Source organism: Catharus ustulatus, chromosome 20, assembly GCF_009819885.2.
Source record: "Catharus ustulatus isolate bCatUst1 chromosome 20, bCatUst1.pri.v2, whole genome shotgun sequence".
NCBI classification, from domain to species: Eukaryota; Metazoa; Chordata; class Aves; order Passeriformes; family Turdidae; genus Catharus; species Catharus ustulatus.
The window spans coordinates 5,830,449-5,849,206 of NC_046240.1; the positions used below are offsets into that span (position 1 = coordinate 5,830,449).

General features: G+C 56.1%; 3 protein-coding genes across 4 annotated transcripts in view; 1 reads left to right on the top strand and 2 right to left on the bottom strand.

The window, feature by feature from the left end:
• Positions 1-2,074, bottom strand: part of TMEM104 (transmembrane protein 104) — a 43,150-nt gene extending 41,076 nt beyond the window's left edge. For both annotated transcript variants that reach the window (XM_033076891.2, XM_033076890.2), the window contains exons 1-2: positions 2,034-2,074; positions 670-794 (exon numbers count right to left, since the gene is read on the bottom strand). In XM_033076891.2, coding sequence (XP_032932782.1) covers positions 670-714 — 45 coding nt within the window. In that variant the 5' untranslated portion in view covers positions 715-794; positions 2,034-2,074. The remainder of the gene's footprint in view (positions 1-669; positions 795-2,033) is intronic.
• Positions 2,075-2,509: 435 nt separating this feature from the next.
• On the top strand, positions 2,510-5,899 carry NAT9 (N-acetyltransferase 9 (putative)). Its single transcript, XM_033076844.2, has 6 exons — positions 2,510-2,866; positions 3,536-3,645; positions 4,598-4,732; positions 4,952-5,011; positions 5,173-5,267; positions 5,359-5,899. Exons 1-6 carry the CDS (start codon positions 2,790-2,792, stop codon positions 5,503-5,505), a joined length of 624 nt encoding a protein of 207 aa, XP_032932735.1. The 5' UTR covers positions 2,510-2,789; the 3' UTR covers positions 5,506-5,899.
• A 2,368-nt stretch (positions 5,900-8,267) lies between these two features.
• Positions 8,268-18,038, bottom strand: SLC9A3R1 (SLC9A3 regulator 1). Its single transcript, XM_033076843.1, has 6 exons — positions 17,591-18,038; positions 11,518-11,679; positions 10,602-10,755; positions 10,012-10,052; positions 9,404-9,502; positions 8,268-9,310 (listed from the first exon to the last, which is right to left on the bottom strand). The coding sequence occupies exons 1-6, from the start codon at positions 17,981-17,983 to the stop codon at positions 9,146-9,148; spliced, it is 1,014 nt and encodes a 337-aa protein (XP_032932734.1). The 5' UTR covers positions 17,984-18,038; the 3' UTR covers positions 8,268-9,145.
• Positions 18,039-18,758: the final 720 nt, after the last annotated feature.

The following is an 18,758-nucleotide window of genomic DNA, read 5'->3' on the forward strand; positions in this document are numbered from 1 at the left end:
ATTTCAGGGGTGGTTCTATATTTATGAGTTCACTTCAAAAAAAAAGGCTTTACAAAGTGCTGTTTTGAAAAGCTGGCGTTTTGTGAAGACCTGTGGCTATGAAAACTGGTATTTCCAGTAATTTAGGAAAGCAGTAATTTGCTCTGCAGTTGCACAAGGACACCACATTACAGGGAAGAAACCTCTTAATTACTCACCTTCAGTGAAGTGGTATAAAACAAATTACTGCAACAGCTGCAGCTAAGTAAACTTTGAGAAATTAAAAGGAAAATGTTTATATAAAGCAACAAAAGGGAAGAAAGTGGGACAGTTTCAATGTCCCAGTCCCTCCTGTTTATGCTAATGACAATTTTGGTTGATGAAAACATTAAGAAAATATAAGTGGGCAGAAGGATGAAAAGCTGGTATGGGACATGAAGCTCTTTTTAGCACTTTTAGATCTATACTTTAAGCACACATTATCCCTTTACTTTATGAAAAGTGATCTGTGCTGTAAAAAACCCCACATAACTACAAACACTAAGCATCTTTAACCACCCTTTGACCTCCATCATCTCCTGAAATGCTGAGGTCATGTCCATGAGGAAGTAGGATTTGCAAACAAAATTGCTGAGGAAAGACAATTTTGAAAAAAGTCTCGTGACCAAACCCCCAAGCAGTGGAACTTACATAGGGAGAGTAAAGCTCTCCAGTGTCAGTGATGCCACCTGCCATCCTGGAGAGGGAGGGGTGCCCCAGAGCCAAGCCAGAAGGGTATTTTTAGGAGAGTGTTTTCAACTTCTGTTGCCTTTAACCTAGGGAAACATAACACTGTGTTATCATTGCTGGGAAAAGGAAGAACTTACAAGTTAGCTTTGGCACATCAATTTTCTGGTATTTGAACAGATTGCAGCAGGATCTTGCCCTTCAAGCAGACCCCACTCGGTTCAATACTCTGTGAGAAGTTTTCATACCTGTTAAACTGGTTTAAAAAGCAATCAAAAGGCCCTGCCCTTTCACAGCATGTGATGATCAAACTTCATCTTCTCCAAACAGCCTGAGGGGCTGTTTCAGATAACTAAAACCTCAAGAGGAAAAAGGACTGCCTTGAGGATGATCTCAAACTGCTGCTTCTCATGCAGCTACTCCTGGCAAACATGTGCCTCCTGCAAATCAGAAAACCAGCCTAAAGTCTCTCTTCCTAAATTCAAGTACAGAAATAAGTAGACAAATGAAATTAAAGACACATCAAGATGCTTTTCACACACCAACATTTCCAAAGTAGAAGTATTTAGGAAGCTTTATATTGTATCAAAAAAACTGGAAGTGTATGGGGGAACTGAAGCCTTCGGGAAGGTTTCAGTGTCAATGATTACCCATAGTTGAATTAAGGGCTTCACACTTCCACACGTGCTCCTGCTCAGCCACACCAGCTGGGACAAACCATCAGAACAAGATGAGCTCCACTAAAAAACACAGTTATACGCTTGTACACCCACGCTGAATGCCAGAAAAGAATCAGGCAGCATAGCTCACTGAGGTCATAACTGGACCAGCCTCAGAAAAAGAGATCAAACACCACCGTTTATAACAAAACTCGGCTCAAAACACTGAAGGCAAACTTGGCAAAGCAGCAAGACAAGGGACGCTCCGGGATTCAGCGTCCCCGTGCAGGCCCCACCCCAGGCGGGGGGAACCGGCCCCAGGGCCCAGCGAGGGGAGCACAGCCCCCCGGCCCCACCCGGCCTGTCCCACACACGAACACTGCCCGTTCCCCCTGCCCTCTCCGGGGGAGCTCCCCCCGCCCCACAGAGCGCCTACAACCCCGGCAGCCCCCTCAACTCCGCCGCTTTCTCCCCACGTGTCCCCACACGCCCGGGTCGCGCCTCTCCAGTGCACACCCCGACCCACACCAGGACCCTCCCCAGGCCTCTCCCCACCCGTCGAGCCCCACCCCAGCCTTCATCCCACGCTGTCCCCACACAGAACCCTCCCCAAACCTCCTCTGAGGGCCGCGTCCCGCCCGGTGTCCCCCGGGACCCCCGGCCCCTCACCGGCAGCAGCGGCAGCGGCTCGTGCCGGCGGCCCCGCCCCCGGCCGCGCGGGGGCACTCACGGCGCACGCGCTGCCCCGGCGCGGGGCCTTCCGCACACGTGACCGGCTGGCGGGGCGGGGAGGGCTGAAGGCCCGGCCGCCATTGGGTGAGGGTGAGGGGCGGGGCGCGGGAGGGGACGGGGCGGGGTCTAAAAGGGGCGGGAGAACGAATGGGCGCGGCCCACAAAGGGGCGTGACAGGAAGAACGGGGTGGGGCCATAGAGGGGCGTGGCCGCGCCGGGGAAGGGCGTGTCCAGGAAGGCAGGAGTGGGAGGGGACGAGATGAAAACACCCACCGCGATTGGGCCACGGGAGGGGCGGGGCAGAGGCGGGGAATGGGCGGGGCAGTGGGGACGTGGAGGGGCGGGGCGGAGCGAGGAAGGGGCGGGGTCACACGGGGCGGAGCGATGACGTCACACGTCCCGTGGCGGGGAGGTGTCGGGGTCTGTGCGCATGCGTGGAAGGGGTAGCGCAGGCAGACCCCGGTGCCGAGTCCCGATCCTTGGGCCCGGATCCTCCCCCAGCCCCAGGGGTCCCTCGGGATGTTGGAACAGGGATTCGGGATGGTTAATGTGGGGGTAATGGTGCGACCTGAGAGATCCGGACAGTGAGAGCCGCCTCTCGCTCCCGAAAGGCGCCAGGCCACGCTGCCCCATCCCTTGGCCTCGCCTCAGACACGGAGCGGGCTGTTGGGTCTCTCCCTCAGTGCAGAGGCCATGAAGATTAACCAGGACACGGTGCTGCGAGGAAAGAAGGTGACGCTGGTGCCCTACACTGCTGCACACGTGCCCCGGTACGTGCCCCGAGCGCTCCCTGGGCGCTCCTGCACTATCTGCTTCCACTTCTCCCTCTGAGGGCAGTGCTGGGCTCAGGAAAGGTGCAGGGCCCGCTCCTCCCTGTGAATCAGTCAGCACAGGTGCCCTCCGTGCCCGGCACTCCATCCCTGTGCCAGCCCTGCTGGCGGGGACAGAGAACTCCACCTGTGCCACTGGGAAGTACCTGGCTGGGAGTGAGCACAGCAGCTCCTCTGTTCAGTGCGGCCTTTCCCTGGTGATGGGGGAAGAGCAAAGCATGTAAAGCCAGGGGATGTTTGATGAACTAGGCATGCCAACAGTTTGTAAAGTCAATCAGCACAAAGATACCAGCGTTAATGTTTGATCAGTGCCCGGGAGGTGATGTGGGATGAAGTGCACCAGAACTCAAAAACATCAGGTTTGCATTGGACACCCCAGACAAAGCCACAGGATGGGCAAACTTCCTCAGTTTGCACAGAGAAATCTATCTGTGTTAGACAGATTGTGTGGAAATTCCCTCTGTGTTAGATAAGGGACTTGTGGATGCATTTTAAGTTGCCACAAAAGCTGGGCTGCTGTTTGCAGAACAGCCTGACCCCTGGAGCTCAGGGAGGGATCCTGCTGCGGTGCTCAGCTGGGCACTGATGTGGGGCTGGGTCCCTTGCCAGGTACCACGAGTGGATGCAGTCGGAGGAGCTGCAGCGACTGACAGCCTCAGAGCCCCTCAGCCTGGAGCAGGAGTACGAAATGCAGCACAGCTGGCGGGATGACGCTGACAGTGAGCATCTGGAATGCTTTCTGAGGGAGGGTGGGAGCCGTGAGCAGGTTCTTTGCATTCTGGGGAGGACCCACAGTGAGCTGAGAGTGCCCCCTGAGTGAGTTCCCGTAAACCAGAGGGGATGTGAGACTTTCTACAACAGTAGCTTGAACTGGTTTTCCCATTACAGCTGATATATACTCAGGGAAGTGGAGAATATCCACTTCCTCGAGCTGTTTGTGTCCTTTTTTTGTAGCAGATTTCAGAGACTGTAGTGATTTATTTCCCACAGCATTTTGTGCTGAGCTAAGAATCATTAAACATCACTCCTGCACAGCCAGCACTCCCCAGGTCTGATTGTTGCAATAAGGTGGAAGTGGGTTGTATTTCTCCTTGATAAATTGAATGATTTTATGGTCACCTGGTTGAGGTGTGTTGATTGAATTGGTTCCCTGACTCTCCTACAGGTAATGAATCACTGCCCATAAAAACCTGGTAGAAATTTAGTGAGCTGGAAAATACTGAAGCTGGCAAAGACCTCAGTCTGGAGCATTTGTCTTAGGTGGCACTAAAAACCTTACTCAGAGTAGCAATAACATGAACCAGGTGAATCACTCAGTCTCAGCTTCTTGTGCACTAAACAATTCTTTGCCCCTACTTGCTGCTGAGTAAGACAAGGCAAGGAGACCTCAGACATGGGAAGTTTTCACAAAGTTTTCACACTTCTTCCACAGGCTTTTTCTAGTCTTGGTGTCTGTGTCACCCTCACAACAGATTTTCCCAAGTATTTGTTTCATTTCTGTGGGTGGGAACAGGCACACCTGGTGTGGGAAGCCAAATTATTAACTCTTCCTTGCTGTTAACACGTGGAAAATGTTCTTCCTCTGTGCTTTACACCTTTAATTTCATTCTTTGGTAATTTATGAATAATTAGCACACTCTGAAGATGCTGCCACATTCCTGTTTTCCCCAGAGTGCACCTTCATCGTGCTGGACTCGGGGCGCTGGCCTGGGCAGGCAGAGGAGAGCTCCATGGTGGGGGATGTGAATCTCTTCCTTACCAACACTGAGGACCCGACCCTGGGCGAGATTGAAATCATGATTGCAGGTCAAGTTCTGCTTCCTAGCTTGGGGTCTGTCACTGTGGCTGTGTGCTGCAGACAGGTGTTGATGTTCCTGCATCAGCTTTATATTCTCATGCTTTACCATGGCTTTTCAGCCCTGATCAGCCCATGGTGTGTCCAGGTCACAGCCTCTTCTCAGAAGTGCCTGGTGTGGCTGGTTTGTCTGCCCTGACTGGATGCTGACTCTGTGCTGTGTCTTTCAGAGCCCAGCTGCCGTGGCAGAGGGTTTGGCAAGGAGGCAACTCTGCTGATGATGGCCTATGGTGAGCGTGGCTCAGTGCACAGGAGCAGGAGTGTGGTGGGGCTGGGATCTGGGAGCACCTAATCCTGGTGATACAGGCAGAGTAGTAGGAGATGCATCTGCCCCATCTTTTATAGATGTGCCACATAATAGGAGTGCCTCTCTCTCTGATTTCTCCTGCAGGAGTGAAAAAACTGGGGATCACCAAGTTTGAGGCTAAGATTGGTCAGGAAAATGAAGCCAGTATCTGCATGTTCAAAAAGCTTCACTTTAAGGAGGTGCAGTAACAGCCCATCTCCTCAGAGAATGTGAGCAGCATTTGTTTGCCCTGTGGCTGAGACTGAGCTGCTTTCTCTCTGTGTGCTCCAGGTTGCTGTGAACAGCATTTTCCAGGAGGTGACGCTGAGGCTGGATGTCAGTGACCAGGAGAGACGGTGGCTCCTGGAGCAGACAAACCACGTGGAGGAGAAGAGCTACGCTGAGCTGAAGCAGCCAGCTGGGGCGCTGGACAGCTGACAGACACCTCCAGACACCAGCTGGGTTTCCAGGGAGAAGTTGGACTTTGTTGCAAGGTCTGGGTGTGGAGGACACCAGTGAGCCAACTCTGGAATTGTTTTCATCCGTCTCCTGCAGCTGTTTTGTCATCTTGTCAACTTTGCACTTTGCTCTGTCAGCCTGGATTACTGCCTGAAACTTGGACCTGGGGATCAGCCACTAACTCACAGGTTTGGCTAGGAATGACTCTCATTTTGATGGGCTGTTCTAACAGAGCCTAAAAGCACCAGCAGTTGATTACTGGACAAGCAGAAACTTCTCTCACTGCTCTTAAATCAAGATTCATCAGCGAGGAGGTTTCATGTACTGGCAGCTCTGTCTTTTTCACTCTTGAATAAAAAACACATCACAAAGATCAGAGGTGCCTGAGCACTACGTGGGGCTCAGCTGCTTTCTTTGGCAGCTCAAGGAGTGGTTTAGAAGTTGTAAAGGACAGCAGACACTCTTTAAAGCCAGTTTCCTGGGGTCTGGTAGGTTGCAGGGGTGCACTGCTGGGTCCTGGCAGGGAGAAGCCCAGATGTGGGTGAGCACAAACAACGGACAAGTTAATATGATGGAAGTTGTTGATATTGGCTGATCAAGATTAGAGCTGAGCCCCACCATGATGAGGGGGCTGAGAGCTGCAGGAGGCTTCTGAGACAAACCCCCTTCAGCTTCAGGGCTGTGCTCCAGATCTGAAAACCTCAGGCCAGCAGTGATGTTGCACTTGATTTTCCTTGGCTACTTTGATGAAAGCAAGAACACACTGAAAGGAGATAGCTCCCTTCTTCCACCAGCTCAGGACTGCTCTGCTGAGCCTGGAGGTTCCATTTGCTGCTCTCCACTAAGATAAGGATGAATTTGGGGGAAATATCTCTTACTGGGGGCAGATTTATTTAGGGCAGGAGTTATCCAGCATCTGCTGCAGTAAATCTGAGATCCATGGATGAGAAAGAGGCACTTGCCTGACTCACTGGACAAACTTCCCTGTGCAGTTACTCAGCCTGACCTCTCCTGCCCTACACAGGCTGTCCACAGCAGGGAAGCTGCTAAGAGGAGAGGGCAGAAGGTAAGAAGGATAACTGATGCTCCTGTGTGTTTTCCTTTGGTAACAGCAGCTGTAATGGCTAATCCTAGACCACAAATTACCTGTTTCAGTAACAGAGGATCAGGTAGTAACTTTCAGCTTTGCCCAGGGATGTTTTGGAGATTGGCAGTCTGTGGAATTTTTAGTGTTGCTGTGCCTGTATTTTTAGGGCCTAGGGGCTTCAGCTTTCCAATTTTAGCTTATTTAAATACATTACTCCTGTGACTAATATTAAAGCCAAGCGTGGGAACAGTGTATCATGGCATTTTAAACAAGTATTTAGTGTGGATTCAGTTGTAGTGAAAGCTTTGTGTGGTGGTAAAGTGGAGAGCAGCTCTACTTCCCGCTGGGATTACCATGACAAGGGCTACTAATCCTCCTGCTCCTCGTCACCTGCTGCAGGCAGGAATGGATTGTCTTCCAGAACAAGATTTACAGAACCTGCTGGGTGAACTGCTGGCTCTGGTGCTCCTTCCCTGAAGTGTCTCATCCTTCTGCCAGAGCAGCAAGGCCAAACTGGCAGGAGAGATGTAGCTGAGCTGGGATTTGCTCCCCTAAAACCTCACCAAGGTGGGAAAAATAATTTAAGCTGTGCTGCCAGGAGGAAGGGGCAGGGTGATGTCCTGTCAGCTCCCCATGCCCAGATGGTTGCTCTGGAGCCAGCAAGGGCCCTGCTTGGCATCCCCGGTCCCCGGCAACGCCGGCGCTGCCCCGGCTCCGCAGGCGGCTGGGAACAGCCTTTTCCTGGCAACCCAAAACAAAGTTGGGTCTGTCCTGGAGCTCAGCCCACCCCAAAGGGGAGAAGAGTCCCAGCAGGGCTCAGACAGGCTTCCCACAGGGAACCAGCTGCTCTGACCAGGCCAAGAGGCAGAAGGTGCTGCTGGGACCCAGTGAGTGCCCCCAGTCCTGCCCTGCCCCACCCTGTGGCATCCGTCCCAGGCAGGGGTGTCCTGCTGCCCCAACGGGATGAGCATGGGAAAACGAGATGGGAGCTCACCTTCCCTCAGAGGGAATCTTGCAGAGAATGAGACAGGTTGGAATGGGCTCCCCCAGCCTCCAGGAAGAAGTGACAGCCTGCACCTCCCCTGGAAATCTGGTGGCACTTTGTCACTGGGGTGTCATTTGAGGTGCAAAGAGCTGTGACCATTCCTGTGCTCAGGTGGAACAGCTTCTTTGCAGATTTGGAGCACAAGAGTGTGCATTAAGGGTGGAATTTAAGATACCAGACAGGCACAGCCCTGTGTTGTCCTACTGTGCCACCAGTCTGGCTTCACTGAGCCACCAAGGGCTACATCCATTCATTCAGAGGGACCTTCCCTCAACTCAGGCTCATCCCAAAAACCTCCATAGGGGCTGGGGGCACATTTGGGCTGCCCCAACAAAGCTGTTGCCCTCCAGCCTGGCCAGCAGACCCAGATTAGAGCTTTGCATCACCCCCCTCCCCCTCCCCACCCCCAGCACTCCCCAGGGGATTAAAGCCCATTAATCACTCCAAGGCATTAACCCCCACTGGGACCAGCCAGTGCCTCCCCAACCCCCTCAACCTGTCCCCTCAGGTGCTGAAGGGTCCCCAAACCAGGCCCAGTGTCCCCCAGGCCCTTGCAAGGCCTCTGCACCCCCTCTGGTTCTGGAAGGATTTAGCTTTAAACCAGATTTGTGAAGTCAGAAAGGTTTATTCCAGTAAACAGAATTTTTTCTTGAGTTCAACAGTATAACAACACCTGATTGCAGCACATGGAAACAAAACATCCACAGGAAGAATTTCCACAAAATACAGGTAATAAAAAAAACAAAAACAGATGTGATTGGAAAAATGCTTATCTCAGGGAAAAAAAAAAAGTCTATGAGAAGCTTTTAAATTAAACAGTGTTGGATTCAAACCCTGATTGGCTGTCTCCAGAAGTGTGCAGGAGCAAAGGAGACTATTATTGCTTGCTGTGCTGGCTCCAGACACCCTCTCCTCTCCCAAAATTGCCCCAGGGCAGGGTGCTGGGCACTCCCCAATGCTGGGCACCCATACCCCTCTTTGCAGCTGAGGAGGCAAAGGGACAGGGTCACTGTGGACGGAGCTTGCCAGGCCAGGGTCAAACACCCCGGCTGTGGTCAGTGGCTGGGAAGGTGGGGTTTGGTAGAAGACATTAAAAGCCTCAGGTTTTGCAGTTAAAGGGTAATTTGGGGGGATCTCAAATGGAGATGGGTTTGGGGGGGAAACAGGGAACAATGAGGACCAGGAGTGTTGGGCATCAGGCCACCCCAAATTCTTGATCCCTCCCTGCTTGTGCCTGCCAGGATGTGCAGGGCTTCAAGGCAGGGCTGGAGGAGCACCCTGGGGATGAGCTTTTGGGAGGGGGCACCCCCAGCACCCCCATCCCAGAACCCCTCTGCAGGGATGCTCACTGGCCACCAAACCCCAGCACCTGGGTCAGGGTGGTAGGGAGCAGCCCCACATCTGCTCATGGCAGGAGGAGAAGAGTGCAGGAGAGGTGGGCATGGGGCTGGGGGGAGCTAGAAGACCCTCATCCTGCCTGAGGGCCTTCACAGGTTGCTGAACAGTTCATTTTTCTTGCTCCAGTCCATCTGGGGTGCCCTCTTGCTGGTGCGCTTCTGGTGCGCCCGCTCCTTGGCCACGGCCAGCGGGATGTCGAGGTCCAGGAGGGAGCCGGATGCTGAATGGCGTTTGTCACCCTCCTGTGCGTGAGGCTGGGGATGAGAGGCAGTGTCAGCCCCGCTGTGTGTCCCCTGCACAGCCCCATGTCCCACTCTCCAGCCTTCCCCCAGCATTCTCAGCCCTACCTCGCTGTGGGTCTCGCTGGAGTTGGGGGACACAGCCAGTGGTGCGGGGCTGGACGGGCTCTCAGACACCGAGTTGGACCGTGGCTCTCCTCCATTTTCCTGAGGGGAGCAGGGAGGGAGGGTGAGATCCAGCCCTGGGGCTTCAGAACAGCCTCCAGAGCTGCAAGTCCCACCCAGGGTGCAGTGAAATCCATCCTCCCCACACGTAATCCCCTGCAAGCTCCAGGCACATAAATACTTCTAGCACTGCCCATCCGGGGCGGGGAAGGATTAAACCCCGGCCTGACTGCCCTGGCTTTAGCGGGAGGAGGAGGGTGGCTGCAGGGCTGGGTTCTACTTCCCTGCTGCAGCATGAGGGCTCCCAGCCCTGGAGCATCAGAAAGCAAAGGAGAGGAGGAAAACAGCCACCTCCATACTCAGCACCACGAGCATCCCCCTTCCTGGAGGACACCAGTTCCCTTCCCACTGGCACCAGCTCTTGTGTGACAGCCTGAGACCCCTGTGGTGTCTGGTGGCATCACCCACCCATGGGCAGAGGGGACATGAACAGGAGGGTCCCTGACTGGAGATGGGCGTAGATGGAATTAAAATCAAGATGAGGCTCTTACCTTCCCTATATCACCGTTGGCAACTGGTTCTGGCAAGGGACCTGTGGGATAAGGATGTGGGCACCGGGTGAGGATGTGTTTGCTTTGTCCCCTTGCCAGTGGAGGGTAAGCCAAGGCTGTACATGGCCAATGCTCACACAGCACTGCCCAGGGTCTGGCCAAGTCCTGAATTTTTAACCATTCACTGCAGCCAGCGCTGTGTCACAGGGGAATGCTGCCAGACGTATTCCCATGATGGCAGCCATGATGTGGAGCCTGGTGACACCCCCTCCCCATCATCCTAGGGACCACTGTGACAGCAGGGAGAGGGCCACAGGGGAGAGCAAAGGGCAGCTGATTCCTGTTTGCTCCCCAAGCCATAAACCCTGCCAAAGTGCAACCCAGGGCCATAAACCTGCCCACGTCAGCCCCACCAGCCCAGCACTGGGCCCTCAGGCAGGCAGGGAGACACCAAACCCAGGTGACTCTGTTTGCTCCCAGGGTGATAAGACCACCTTCCAGGGCTCAGCACCCTTAGATTTGGTGAGAAGGTGACACAGAGCCACCAGAGGTGGCACAAACCCCTCCCAGCAGCACAATCCCCAGCCCACCTGTCAGGTGCTGCTCCGAAGGCACCACCTTGCACTTCTTGAAGAACTCATCTGTGAGGACATCCACCACCAGCAGCCTGGTCTCGTCACCACTTGCCTTGATGGCTGCCACCACGTCACCGTGCTGCTTGCCTTCCATGCACACACCATTCACCTGCAGGCACCACATCACCACTGAAGCCAGGGGACATCCATCCCTCAGAAGCACCACTGAGGGGTCAGGTACCAGCCTTAGTACCAGTCACAATCCCAGCACAGCCACCCCATAGCCACAGGCATTTGTGGCCTCACAGGGATTACCAGTGAAGCCAGAAAAACCTCATTAAAAGCAGATTTTCCTCTGAGTGATTGGCATGGAATCGAATGGGCAAAGCTGTCAGGGAACTCTCAGCAGAACATGGACTCAGGGCTGGCACAAAACTCTTGTGCCATGCCATGGTCTCCAGAAAGCCCAAAAGCTTCACTCCAGAACAGGCAGCAGCCCCACACCCTGGTGGGCAGCAGGGCTGGGGCTCAGTTGGTCCTTGCTCTTGTGGATCATCATCCCACGTGAGCTGGCACAAGCCTGAGCTCATCCCCACCCCCGTCACACCTGACAGCAGGACTTGTGACCATCGTGCACCTTGTCCCCAGCCTACCCCACCCCAGGGGCATCCTGAGGACAGGGGACAGTGCTACTGCTAATTAACCCCTAGACAGCTAATTACTGCTCAGTCCCAGCCCTCCACAGTGCTGCACCCCTGGGTGGGGACCGGCAGGCTGGTGCAGGTCAGGTGGCTGTGCCGTGAGTCACCGCCAGCACCAGGGACACTGTGAACCTTCCTGGCCAAGGACAGCTGTCTCCCAGGCAGCAGGATGTGAGGGAGTGCCAAGCTTTTCAGAGAGACCCCTCAGACCTCCCCTCAGCCCAGCACACCTCGATGATGCGGTCCTGGGGTGCCAGCCCTGCTGCCTCAGCCGGCGAGCCGGGGTCGACGGCGCGCACGTACTGCCCTGGGCGGCTCTTGTCACTGTGCAGGTTGAAGCCATAGCCATCAGGGCCCTTCTTCATGTGGCACAGCCGAGGTCTCAGCTCCTTCTGCAATGGGAACAATCTGTGGGTGAACTGTTCCTGCACCCCCAACACCCAAGGACAGCACCAGGAGCCCCAGACAGCTGCTGGAATGGCAGGGACACCATCCTCAGCTGGCCACCTGTGGGCACTGACACCTCCAGATGGGATGCATGGTGCCAAACACCCTATGATCCTGGGCTCTAATTAATTAATTAGGTGCAGGGCACACTAATTGCAGTGAAACATTGAAGAAACATGTTATTATGTGTGTGTTCCCAGACCACACTCTTCCTTTTGGGATCAGGATTGCAACCGCCATGAAGGTGGAGGAGGAAACACAGCCCAGGCTGCTGGGAAGCAGCCCCACTCCACCCCATCCCACTCAGAAGCTTTGGCTACTGGAGAGGTCTCAGGTGCTGGCACAGGTCCCCTCCATCACCCCCTTTGCCAACTGTAGCCCTTCTCCATGGCAAACCCACGGGCTCAGGGAGATCCCCCACCCCAGAGCACCCCACAGCCAACTGTCAGCAGGGAAGGGGCACACAGGGCTTGGGCAGGCAGCTGGAACCCAGCTGGACCAGCTGTAATGCTGAGGCATCTCCATGCCCCAGCATGAACTTCCAGGATTGCAAAACAGAAACCAGCTCCAGTGGGGCGGTGCGACTGGGATGTTCCTCTCCAGGAGGCAACACCCAGCTCATCTGCACCCGGTTTCACCTTGTCCTGTGGATCCACCAGTACCTGGAGCCAGGGAGCCCTGCTGGGGCAGCCACAGCCACTCACTTAGCCCACTTGGTGCCCTCTAAGCTCCCCACACGATGAGCAGCAGGAAGAGGCAGGAGCATCCTCGGGAGCCTGGCACACAGGAACTGCCTTTGCTCACCCAGCAGGGATGGGATGTCCAGGAAGCATCAGAGGAACCAAATGACATGAACCTTGCACGTGGCACTGTCAGAACTGCTCTGACCCTAGCACCCCATACCACTTTTACAGTTTATATATAAAATTATTTGATCCCACCTTGACCACCAGAGCCTGGGCTTTAATTGGGCTCTCCCAGCAGCCCACTCAGCCTGCTGGAATATCTCTCACCAAGGGGACTAGTATTAAATCTTTCATCCGAAATAATTTTTTCTCTGTTGGTACACAGAGCATCACTGAGGACAGGCACTGCAGGAATTTGCCCTCCCACACTTGCATCAGGTGCACTCCCTGCACAGCAGTCTTGCATCTTGTCATGAAATCACCTTTGCCCACTGCAGGGACAACCTGGGGTGCTGACACCCCATATCTGACACACCGGTGTGGCACGGGGTTCCATGGAAGCCAAGGTGATGCACCTAAGATTGCTAAGCACACCACTGAGATAAAGCACAGATAAAGCCCCAATAAAGCCCCATCCACCTGCACAACGCCTTCCCTCATGGTCAAGGCCGGCCACCACCCCAGCTCCACTTGACAACATCCTGGGAAGGGAGGTGCAGGCAGCACCCAGCACATCTGCCAGGAGTGAAGGTGAACTCCGAGATGTCTCAGCACTGGAATGCAGGAATCGCTCTCCACACCCAGTGCAACAGCCCAGCTGTGGATTCCCTGGCTGGGTGGAGGATTGTGACCCCCACGACTTCGTCCCTTCCACCCTCCCATCCCCCCGTGCCCAGGTAGCAGTGGGTTCACAGGGTGTGACAGCATCCTCCACCCAGGCAGAAATCCCAAGCAATGGTGAGGACAGACAATACCCAAAGTAAGGACAAAAGGCAGGAGCTGCTGGAGCCTGGAGCAAGGCTGCACCTCCCCAGATCCCTGCCCTGGCTCGACCCCGAGCAAGGGGTTCAGGCTCTGGAGCACCCACACTGCCGGTGCCCTTGGCAGCGCTCTGGGGCTGCTCCACGCCGATAGCTCAGGACAAAGCCAGAGGGAGCACCCAGCAAGTGGTGCTGGCAGCACTCCCAGGAGAGGAGGAGGAGGAGGGAGGGCTTCGCTCCCACCCATGCCAACAAAGCCCTGGCAGCCTGGGCTCCCTGAGATGCTGGTGCCATGAATTTTTAGGGGGGGATGGGTGGACAGATGTCTCAGGACACAGGGACAGGTCACGGCAGTGAGGGAGGCACTGATCCTGCAAAGGCAGCTGGCCAAGGCAGCAGCACTCGGTGAAGGGCAGCCTGGCCAAGCCATGACCCGACCACAGCATCCCCCAGCAGCTCCTCCAGCCCAGCGAGGCTGCCAGTGCCAGCCCAAACCACAGAAACCCTGCGGGCAGCCACCATTCTGCCTCACAGGGAGGAAAACAAATGCATCTGATCCTCCAGCAGGCTGAGCACCCCATGGCAGGGCATCCTTCCAGCCCCAAAGTCCCTTTGGGCTGAGCAACGTGAGGCAAGAGGGTTTGGGGCCAACACCCGGGGTGTGAGCAGACCTGTGGCTACGGACCTGGGAAGCGGAAATGCCCCTAATTTCTCTAAGCCGCTGCATCCTGTCCTGCAAGGCCAGCAGCTCTCCCACCGCGCTGGGATTAGCCGCAGAGCCTCGTTACAAGCAATTACAACCTCAGTCAGGGAGGGCAGCGGGGGAAGCTGGAACCAGCCCCTGCACAGCCATGCCATGCCACCCCTCCTCTACACCCAGGGAAGGCAGAGAGACCTCTGTCTGCAGAGATGCCTGCTTGGGATGAGGACTTCTGCAGCATTGCACTGCTCTTCCTACCCTGAAACAGGATTTGGGGCTCAGCCAGATGCTTCTCCCTCCGCAGCATCTCCAGCCACCTGGCAGGACCAGCAATCCCAGGATTGTGATGACCCCAGCTGCACAGTATGTCAGGACTCACTCCCCACTTCCCAGCCCTCCAAACAGCAATTTCAGGACAGCTTTTGAAGCCTCAAGTCCCAGGAAATTCCCCGCAGCCCTACAAGCAGCACCAAGCCTGCTGGCGGCAGCAACATTCCCAGTTACTCAAAGAGGAACACAACAGCTCTGAGGATGCCTGGGCCAGCAAATTCACACGGGTCCCAAAATCTGGCGCACACATTCGGGCTTCATACAAAGGGGATGCAAAGCAGCCTCCTTGCAGCATCCCTGTCACGTCCTGTTTGACTGGAGCTGCTTTTCATGCAGCTGCCTCGAGAGGAAATTTAATTCATTTCCTAATTAAACACCAGCTACCCCGGTGCAACACTCCCAGCGCCGGGGGAACTGCTCCCTGTTACACTCTGAAACCCAGCCCTGGGAGGCTCTCCCAGGTTTTACAAGGAGCCTTGCTGGCAGGAAGGGCTCACACTGAATTTGCAAGAGGGAAGCTGGGGCTGGTAGCACATGCCTTGCCCTGGTACCAGGCCACTGTGCTGGCAGCACCGACGCTGCCCTGGGAACACTGTGTGGTTTGCATGAAACTTTCTCAAGGCACTCCCGAGCAGCTGAAGGCTCCAGAAACAAACGTGGGGGAAGAGAAACCGTCACAAGTCTTGGTGGGTGGACACCCCCATGGCACAGGGCCCCAGGAAACGGGGCTGACCTGAGGGGTGTGAAACTGTCACCGTGCTGGCTCAGCACTGCAGACAAGGGTGCATGGATCAGCTCCCCAGGGAGGCTCAAAACCTCCACCACAGCAGCAGGGGGATTTGCACACTCAAGGTTTGATAGGAGTCTCCCACAACTGCCTCAGGGGGTGTCCAAGCCCCCTGACAGTCCCAATCATGCAGGACCCAGCATGGTTCACAGAGAGAATGGATTCTGCTGGAAGGTGGGAGACACTAACTAAACATTGCTCACCACAAGCAGCTTTCCCAGCTCTTGAGCATCTCCAGGCTTGTTAAACAAATAAAGTCCAACCCAACAAAGCAAACAGGACTCTGACGTGCAAATCTCCCACTTCTCCTGTGATGCCAGGGAATCCCATCAATCCACAATGATGGGATGGGGCTGTGGGGGGATGGAGCAGCCAGACTGGTGCCTGCCAGTGGCCAGGAACAGGCCATCAGTGTCTTCCTGCCTGCTGGAAAGAAATCCCTTTCTGCCTGCTCTGGCTTGGCTCAGCATCCAGCCCAGCATCTTCCCACTCTGCTTGGTGGGTGCCTGGCCAGGGTGGTATCTCTAATCCCACTTGCCTTTTCCACTGGGCCCTGCCCCCAGCCACAAGATTTCCTGTTGCTACCTGTTGAGAAACCGTCTGGGGCCTTGTGGCAATGTCACCCCATGTCACCCGCTTCCTGCTCTAGTGAGGAGAGAAACCACCAGCAGAGAAACCGCCAGTAGTAACTGTGCATGAGCTGTGCCCCAAGCCTGCTTCCCAAAGACCAAGTGAGGAGAGAAACCACCAGCAGAGAAACCTCTAGTAGTAACTGTGCATGAGCTGTGCCCCAAGCCTGCTTCCCAAAGACTGTGGGCAATCCTCAGCCAAGACTGTCCCCAAAGCCCATGAGTTTCTTCAGCTAGGACTGTCTTCCAGAATTCCCATGGGCATCTTCAGCTTCCTAAGCTCTTTCCATCACTCCAGCCAACACAGCGAGCAGGCAGTGATCCCACAGCACGAGAGGGCTCCATCCTCTTTGGGGACAGCACATCCTCAGCCCCCAAGCCTGGCAGGGAACTCACCTGAGCTGCATTAACAATATCCCTTTTATTTTCCCCAGCTCACGGAGAGGTCTGGCAGCAGAAAGCAGAGCACAGTCAGTCTCATATCCCTCAGGGAGCACTGGCACTGTGACATATGGGAGAGCAGGCACGTTGTCCCTGCATGGGGCAGCACCCGAGACCGGCACGGGGCCACACGCAAGGATGGGATGACAGAGGGGACAGTGAGCAAGAGAGACAGAACAGGGATACAGCATGGCTGTTGCCACACAAATAAGCCCATCAAGGAGGTGCTGGAGTGATGTTTTAACCAGGCAGGGATGAGAGCTGTGCCTGCATTGGATCAGCCCAACCAGGGGAACAAGCACAAGGCTAAAGTCCAACAGGAGACACAGCTCAAAACCACCCAATCCTCAGCAAAACCCTATGTGACAACAGCTCAGTGAGGCACCATGGTCTTCCTGGGGCTCAGCATCAACACTGAGAAGGCTCCACTGCACCAACCTCTCTGAGAACAGGTCACAAGATTTCCCCAGAAGGTTCCTTACACTGGGGACACCAGGAGCCTGCTGCCCAGGGAGCCATCCACAGGTCTGTTGTAACAACAAACACGTCTTTGCTGGGTAAATAAAAAGCAGTATTATCTCCCAGAGCGTCTCTTAGGAACCACTTGGGGCATAAAAGGTCAGCTGTTTCTCAACTCCCCACCTTTCTACATCACTTTGTTTGTGCAACTGCTCGCTCCCACGCGTGCTTAAGGTCGACATTCCTGAGTTAGGAAGTGTCTGTAGGAACTGAGTGCCACGATCGAGCCCCCAGCCCGGGAAGGGCTCTGCTATCCCCACTCCACACTCAAAGCACAGTGACTGCCACCAACACCGGCAGTCTCAGCCACAAAACCACCCCCTGCCACGGGTTTTTGGTTGTATTTTGGGGTGGGTTAGTGCCAGCCGCCCTCAGCCCAGTCCTGGGCTCAGCTGCACGCCAAAGCTCGCCCTGTTGCTTTTCTCACGCCGTGTTCCAGCCCCGCAGACAGGGACGGGCCGGAGAGCTCCGGGACTCACCGGGTTCAGCTACGGGTCCAACCCGCCCGGTGTGCCCGCCTGCCCCCGCCCTCACCATTAAGGGAAAAAATAGTTATTTAGAATAAAAAACGCAAAGCAGTCGGGCGCGGCAGGACCCGAGGTTTCCGGGGAGCCGCGTTTAAAGCAAAGCAAATAAAGAAATAATCGAGACCGAAACCACACACGGCGCCCATGGCAGACGCGGCTCCTGCTCGCTCGCTCGCCTGGAAGGCGACGACCCCTCCTCGGACAACACCCTCTGCACCGAAAACTTCCGTGCCCCAGCGCCCCGGCCACTCATTTACCCGCTGTTCGCCTCCGCTGGGCTCCCGCGCCGGGGGCTCCGCCGGCACCGGGGCCGCCTGCCCGCCGTCCACCGGCGGCTCGGCCACCGGCCCGTCCCGCTTCGGCAGCTGATCCTCGGCCGTCGAGTCTACGACGAGGAGGCTGACGGTGCCGGCGGCGGCGCGGATCCGCTCCACCACCTGCTGATGGCTCTCCCGCTCCACGTTCTGGCCATCCACCTCCACCAGCCGGTCCCCAGCGCGCAGCCCCGACCGCTCGGCCGGCGAGCCCGCCTCCACTAGCCGGATGAACTGGCCCGGCTTGCCCTTCTCGCCGTGCAGGTGGAAGCCGTACCCGTCCGGGCCGCGCTCCAGGCGGCACAGCCGGGCGGCGGGGCCCGCGCCGCTGCTCATGGCGGGGGACGCGGCGGGAGCTGCAGCTGGTCCGTCCCGCCACCCGGCCTCAGCGCACTGCGCGGCAACCGGCCCGCCGCTCGCCTTATATAGGGGGGCGGGGCCGGGTGCCGGCTGCCGCCAATGGGAGAGCGCGATGGGATGACGTCCGCCAAATAAGGAGAGCAGAGGGGCGTGTCTATGCAAATATAAACGTGTGGTTATGCAAATGATGCCTGTGGATATGCAAATGTGCCCTCGCCCCGGCGGGGCGGGCTGGGCAGGGCGCGGTGCTGTCGCCGGGCCGTGGTGCCCGCAGCGGGGACGGACCGCTCCCCTCGGGGGTCCGACCGCTCCTCCCTGGGGCTGGGCCACCCCTGCAACCACCTCCGCCTGTCCCTGGGGCCACCCGAAGCCCCCGCGGCAACTCCCGATGCTGGCTGTGCTGCCCCCGCCGTGCATGGGCTCTGCTGCCGTCTCGGAGACAGCCCCGGCGGTGGCCGGAGATCGGCGGGGCGCTCCCAGCTGGTCCCGCTCCGCGGCACATCCCGGGAGGCCTCTCGGGGAACATCCATCCCATACCGCCGCCCAGTTCTCGAGGGCTGCAGTCGGTCCCAGCGCTGCTCTGATTTATAGGGTGGAGGGATGCTTCAAGCTTTGACAGTAAAATAAAATCCCCAAATCGAAACAGCGTGGGAAAGCAGGCTGGGAAGAAGGCAGGTAACTCGCTTTGCAGTGGAAATGAGATACCAGCCCTGGTCCCCCAGCCACCTCTGAACCTTGCTCAGCACCCTAG

What these genes read in the sequence shown, in the direction of transcription:
- NAT9 (XM_033076844.2), top strand. Translation starts at nt 2,790, where the DNA reads ATGAAGATTAACCAGGACACGGTGCTGCGAGGAAAGAAGGTGACGCTG. An exon ending in CTGGCGGGATGACGCTGACA is followed by an intron (nt 3,646 to 4,597) that starts GTGAGCATCTGG and finishes TGTTTTCCCCAG; the next exon opens with AGTGCACCTTCATCGTGCTG. An exon ending in AAAAGCTTCACTTTAAGGAG is followed by an intron (nt 5,268 to 5,358) that starts GTGCAGTAACAG and finishes TGTGTGCTCCAG; the next exon opens with GTTGCTGTGAACAGCATTTT.
- SLC9A3R1 (XM_033076843.1), bottom strand. Translation starts at nt 17,983, where the DNA reads ATGAGCAGCGGCGCGGGCCCCGCCGCCCGGCTGTGCCGCCTGGAGCGC. An exon ending in CCAACGGTGATATAGGGAAG is followed by an intron (nt 9,503 to 10,011) that starts GTAAGAGCCTCA and finishes TGCTCCCCTCAG; the next exon opens with GAAAATGGAGGAGAGCCACG. An exon ending in CCAGCGAGACCCACAGCGAG is followed by an intron (nt 9,311 to 9,403) that starts GTAGGGCTGAGA and finishes TCTCATCCCCAG; the next exon opens with CCTCACGCACAGGAGGGTGA.